General features: G+C 42.5%; 1 protein-coding gene across 1 annotated transcript; it reads left to right on the top strand.

The window, feature by feature from the left end:
- Positions 1-2,474: 2,474 nt before the first annotated feature.
- Positions 2,475-5,323, top strand: LOC107301547 (zinc finger protein 501-like). Its single transcript, XM_029287129.1, has 5 exons — positions 2,475-2,501; positions 2,893-3,019; positions 3,942-4,890; positions 4,975-5,223; positions 5,290-5,323. The coding sequence occupies exons 1-5, from the start codon at positions 2,475-2,477 to the stop codon at positions 5,321-5,323; spliced, it is 1,386 nt and encodes a 461-aa protein (XP_029142962.1).
- Positions 5,324-6,368: the final 1,045 nt, after the last annotated feature.

Genomic DNA, 6,368 nt, shown 5'->3' with positions numbered 1-6,368 from the left:
ACTTTCTCTTCCCCTCTTCTCTAATTTAATTTATATAATATAATGTCCAATAAGATTTTCTTAAAACTGCCACAAAAAGCAGAAGCAAATAGCTTGCCCACCAACAATACAAGTAGATCTAATACAATAATAGTCCAGCAGAAAGTGAAAACAAAATTGAAAGTCCTCAAAAAGTGAAAGTCTCTGTTAAAGAGCAAAACGCCCTTCCACGGCCATTTTTTTTTTCTTCCTTTCTTCTTAACCTTTAAACATCAATGGAGAAGTCATTAAATTCAGAGCTAAAGGCTCAAATCCTTGCAGCTCCCAAACACCTGGATCGCTCTGTCCGCTCACAAAGATTACTCACGATCTCCCATAAGCAGAGGTTGAATCCGTGTCTGGCTTCGTTCACTGGAACGGAGGCAGCCCGAAGCGCGGAGATGTCCCTGACTCCGGGGGAACTCACCTCCACCCCCACAGCTGTAAAACTGTGAGAGCTCAGGAGTTCTACCCCTATCAGGGAGGCTCCCCCCCCTCCCCTTTGCCCGGGGAAGGGGATTCCAAGCCGCGGAGCAGCTGTTTGGCGCTGCTCCTGCGGCTTTTACGCGTCCTCGGGGCGGGCGGCAAAGAAAAAAGCCGCCATCGGCGCCGGAATTCAAACCGGAAGTCGAATGGTGGTTTGTTGATTGTGATTTCTCAGGTAGCCATAGCAGTTTGGGCCAGGAGTTTAATGAGGTTCTGCTGGCTAAAGTTACACGGGAAGTTCAAATATTGATTTACCTATTAAATCGATTTAGAAAGCCACTCATCTCAATGGCTATTTGTGACCTGAGACATTTATGATCTGGATTGTACAGAGGTTGCTTTTCACACTGCAAGCAGCCATCAAAATTATTTGAATAAATGAGTAGGAATAAGAAATCAAAAACATATTTTAAATTTATGTATCCAAATTGTTTAGTCCTTGAAAGAAGTTGATCCAGAAGGTTACTACAGATTTTTTTCCACACAGAGATACGTCACTACCTACAAAGATTTCACCTCTTCCCAGATATTGGTGGGTTGATAAGAATTTCTTCTTTCAGATTTTGTGTGTGCTTAGTTGTTGGTCAACCTGTATTTCTAGAATTTTCTTTTGTTTTCCATTTCAGACATATAAGTCGGAAATCTTTCCTGATTGCTCTTGAGTCTTAAGTATCTTTTGTGGGAAGAGGGCTAAATGGACTTAGGAAATTTTGACAGACCTCTTGTGATTAGGAAGACCTGTGCAGATCCATCCGTCTGTTTTGGAGCTGGATTAGAGACCAGAGAGAAGATGGAGGGACAACGCCCAGCTGGAAAAAGCTCTGCAGTTGCTCAGTCTTGGAGCTGTGAAACGAATGGGGCAACTCCTGGGCAGAGGAGCCAAGAAGATGAAGCCAACAGTTCAGAAGTCCAATGCTGTCACTTCAGAAACGTGCAGTTCCAGGAGGGGAGGGGACCCCGAGATATTTGCAGTCAGCTTCACCGCCTTTGCTGTCAGTGGCTGCAGCCAGAAATACACACAAAGGCCCAAATGCTGGACCTGGTGCTCCTGGACCAGTTCCTGGCTTTTCTTCCCCCAGAGATGGAGAAATGGGTGCGCGAGTGTGGAGCGGAGACCAGTTCCCAGGCGGTGGCCCTGGCCGAAGGCTTCTTGCTGAACGTGGATGTGGAAAAGATGCAAGAAGAGTTCCAGGTGTGAGAATATAGTCTTAACAGGTCTAAAGAGGATCTCTCTGAATTTGTCAATTCATTCCAGTTTTCTGGATTATTGTCAATTTCTTTCTGTCAGAGTTTTCTGGAATTATTAACTCCTAAAGCTAGTTGTTCTATTCTTCCAGAGGATGTATTTGGGGCAATTCTTCCATTCCGTTTTGGGTTTCAACAATGGACATTGGTGTCTACTAATTTGAAGGTGCAGTATGATAATTCATTTCTATCTCTGTGCTCTTCCTTTGTTTCTCCTATCACATCATGTCCAGAAATCCTTGGAAGCTACGACTGAGTATCCCAAGGGGGGGGAAAGTTTCATCCAAACCCTCTCAAGAGCTGCTATTTGAGGAGAACTTCCAGAAAGGTCAAAGTCAGGACATCACACCAGGTAACAGAAGGTCTTTCTGTGCGATGTGAGATTTCAACATTTAGCTGATTCTTTAGCTGCACATCATTACAATCTCTCTCTTTAACAAATCTCCTTCCCCCATTTTTCTCTGTCTCACAGAGAGTGGAAAGCTGTCTGTGGAATTTGTAGAGTCATCTCTTTGTGGTGGAGCTGAAGGATTGGCTGAACCTCTACTTCAGGTAAAGAGGAGAAACGTCGGGAAAGGTCCATGAATCTTGGATGGATTTCATTTTGTTCTAGAGTTCAATGTATAAAATTGCTGTTTCTAAGCAATATAAATTTGACATCCGGTCATTGAACATTCATGCTCAGCTTAGTCTACCCTCTCTCTTCTGGGGGGATCCTTTGTGAGATGCTTTCTCCTCCTGACCAGACAGTTGTGAGCATTGGGGCTGTTCCTTCTTTCTCCCAGGGTCATTCTCACATACCATTATAAAAAAATCCTTATTTTGCCTTTTGAAATCATCTTTGGGACAACTGTGATCTGGTGATTGAGAATCTCCATAGATACTAAGTGGATTTAAGACCCAACTACCAAGTGACCAAGAAAACTATTTTAGTTGGCTATGCTGAAAGGCATTCCAAATACCGCCAACTAGATCCAATCTGCTTCAGTTATGTCATCAGTCAAAAGCGGTGAGATCTCACTCTGAATTCTGCAGAGGATGCCCATTTTGTTCACTGGATCTCTTTCCTAGAATTAATGGAAGAAAAACCTCAAATTATTCTTGGGATTATCTGTTAATAGGGAAATTTCTTTTCTTTTTCAGAATGTTGTGTCTTTTGAGGAAGTGGCTGTGTATTTCTCCATGGAGGAGTGGTCTCAGCTGGACCCTGCCCAAAAAGCTCTCCACGGAGAAGTCATGCTGGAGAATTCCAGGAATCTGGCTTCTCTGGGTAAGAATCCCTGTCTGTGCTCGGAAACATAGAGAAGTCATGGGGTGTGGGGGGGTTTAGATGATATTTCTGATAAAAACATTGATACTCTGCCTTTATTTTTTGTAAATAATAAAGCTAGCGAACAAACCCCAATATTCCTTCCTCCTGCTGTTTTCCCCACAACAAGAACCTTGTGACCTGGGTTGAGCTGAGGGAGACTGGCCCAAAGTCACCCAGCCAGCATTCATGCCTAACGCAGAACTAGTACTCCCAGTCACCCAGTTTCTAGCCTGGTGCCTTAACCGTTTGACCAAACTGACTTTATGGAAGAAGGAAATTTATTGGAAGAAAAATTGGAAAACTGCCTTGCCTTCCTTTTTACATAAAGGAAATGGTTTGTTGGTTTGTTTTTTAAAAAAAACCCGCTTTCTGCTCATAAAATACAAAATATTCATTTCCATGCCATAGAAGATATTAGCCAGAATGTGAGGGACAGGCTGTATGCAGGAATGGTGTGGCCTCTCTTGAGCAAAGGTCCTGCCTACCAGGGGTTCAGTATCCACTCCTGAGCCTGTCATTGGTTCCCCGATGGGTGTGAGCTGCTATAAGCAGGACTGGATTTAGCCCTGAGAGGGATGTTCCCTTCCTAGAGATGTGCCCACTTGTGTACAGAGTTTAATATTAGCCTAAGTTGAGGGTGGGGAGCTATTGCCATCCAGGAATTCCCCTTGGCTTTGAAACATTCTGCTCTGCAGACAAGTGGGGATGAGACTTTCATTGAAGTTCTGGACTGGGTGGATATGTTGCTAACCCAGCAGTGTCCAATGCACTTAGGGAGTTTGTGGCACCATGGAATAGTCCCAGGTCAAAGATTAGATCAGGAAGAAAAGGTTTGATTGTTCCCCTATTCTTGCTACAGTTTTCATTTTTCTTTTTCAAGGCTTTAATGGGCAAGAAAATAAGAATTGCAAGGAAGAATGCCAAATGATCCATTCAAAACAGGGAAAAGGGAAGTTTCTAGATCAGATACAGCCAAAGAGTGATGAAAGAAAGCAATCACAAGGTGGAATGAAAAAAGGCTTTCCGAGGGTCAGTTGGCTTCATTACCATACAAGCATTGATATGGGAGAAGAACTATATAAATGCATGGAGTGTGGAAAGAGCTTTAATAAATCTGATCATCTTATTTCCCATAAAAAGACACATTTAGAAGAGAAAACATATAACTCCAGGGAGTGTGGAAAGACCTCCTGTAATGATTACTCTTTTAGAAGTCATGAAAGAAATCACAAAGGAGAAAGACTTTATAAATGCATGGAGTGTGGAAAGACCTTTACTGGTCACAGTGGTCTCAATTACCATAAGAGGATCCACACTGGAGAAAAGCCATATCAGTGCCTGGAATGTGGAAAGACCTTTACTTGTAACAGTCATCTCAATACCCATAAGAGGGTCCACACTGGAGAGAAGCCATATCAATGCATGGAATGTGGAAAGTCCTTTACTGGTCACAGTGGTCTCAATTACCATAAGAGGATCCACACTGGAGAAAAGCCATATCAGTGCCTGGAATGTGGAAAGACCTTTACTTGTAACAGTCATCTCAATACCCATAAGAGGGTCCACACTGGAGAGAAGCCATATCAATGCATGGAATGTGGAAAGTCCTTCTCTTGTAATTACTCTCTTACAAGCCATCATAAGAATCACAAAGAAAAAAGACCTTATAAATGCATGGAGTGTGGAAAGACCTTTACTCGTAGCAGTAATCTTAATTCCCACAAAAGGATCCACACTGGAGAGAAGCCATATCAATGCATGGAATGTGGAAAGAGCTTTACCTGTAGCAGTAGTCTCAGTTCCCATAAGTGGATCCACACTGGAGAGATGCCATATCAATGCCCGGAATGTGGAAAGTCCTTCTCTTGTAATTACTCTCTTACAATCCATCATAGGAATCACAAAGGAAAAAGACCTTATAAATGCATGGAGTGCGGAAAGACCTTTACTAAGAGCAGTAATCTTAATTCCCACAAGAGGATCCACACAGGAGAGAAGCCATATCAATGCATGGAGTGTGGAAAGACCTTTACTTATAGCAGTAGTCTTAATTCCCACAAGAGGATCCACATAGGAGAGATGCCATATAAATGTGTGGAATGTGGAAAGGGTTTTAGGTGGAATTGTGATTTTATCTCCCACAAAAGAATCCACACAGGGGAGAAGCCATATCAATGCATGGAGTGTGGGAAGAGCTTTGCCATGAGTTCCACTCTTGCTTGGCATAGAAGGATCCATACACTGGAGAAACCATATCAATAAAGGAAGTGTGAGAAGAGCTTTGAAAGAAAAATTTAAAAACTGCACAGGTTTCCTTTTTTGTATAGAAAGTGGATTTCTTTTACAATGCTTTCTGCTGATATAATACAAAATACTCATTTCCATGCCAAACTGTTAAGCATCAAGCAATGTTTTTTTAATGGGCAGCTTTCTGTGACTATACCCCCCCGCCCCATCTTTATAAATGCAGAGGAGATTGTCATCAAGGAAGTGGCAGCTCTCTCTTTTGCTAATAAGATGGATGAAATATTTCTTTTAAACACATGCAACTCTGATTTTTACTACTCAGCCGCCCTCTTCTTTACTGAAACCTGGCTAAATGAGTCAGTTGATGATAGCAGCTTGCATTTCCCAGGATTTCAGATACAGAGGGCGGACAGAATTGCAGAAACATCCGGTAAAAAGAAAGGAAGGGCGTCTCTGCTTTTATATCAACAACCGATGGTGTAAAAATGTAACCACACTAAAGAAATTCTGTGATGTGGACTTAGAGACATTAATTATCAGTTGCAAACCATTTTATTCTCCACGAGAGTTTTCCTCATTCATTCTATTTGCAATGTATATTCCTCCAAAACTTGAATAAACAATGCATTACAAACTCTAGCTGACTTGATTATGTTGGCTGAAGACAGATAACGCAGATTCGCTCCTTATTTTGTTAGGAGATTTCAACTGTGCTTAAGACCTACCAAGATACTTTCAGCATGTCAATTGTCTTTAGGGGACCCTCCAACTCCTCGCCCTGAGAAGACCACTGCCTCCCCCATTAAATGGGCCTGCTAGAGAGCTTAGGCCTGAAGGGCAACACTGCACTCTTCTTCGCTGTTGGTCCCTTTAGCCTCAGTCTTGGATCGAGCCACATGTACTCTGTTTGCTACCTCCAGGAGGTTTTCTATCATATCAGATGAAGCGCCATCCAATTTTTGCAGCTAGCTCCTGATAACGAAGTGCTCTGGCTGGTAAAAAACATGTTCACCAGACAGTGGTTTTCCAAGACTTCCACATTCAAGTCACTATACTTCCA

This window comes from Protobothrops mucrosquamatus, unplaced genomic scaffold (genome assembly GCF_001527695.2).
Source record: "Protobothrops mucrosquamatus isolate PMUCROS unplaced genomic scaffold, P.Mucros_1.0 scaffold14311, whole genome shotgun sequence".
Lineage (NCBI taxonomy): Eukaryota > Metazoa > Chordata > Lepidosauria > Squamata > Viperidae > Protobothrops > Protobothrops mucrosquamatus.
This window is presented reverse-complemented; position numbering and strand designations above follow the sequence as displayed.

Excerpts from the sequence above, each read along its gene's own strand:
- LOC107301547 (XM_029287129.1), top strand. The coding sequence starts at position 2,475 with ATGCTTTCTCCTCCTGACCAGACAGTT. Across the intron at positions 2,502-2,892 it reads CTCCTCCTGACCAGACAGTT|AATGTTGTGTCTTTTGAGGA; the intron begins GTGAGCATTGGG and ends TTTCTTTTTCAG. Across the intron at positions 3,020-3,941 it reads CAGGAATCTGGCTTCTCTGG|GCTTTAATGGGCAAGAAAAT; the intron begins GTAAGAATCCCT and ends TTCTTTTTCAAG.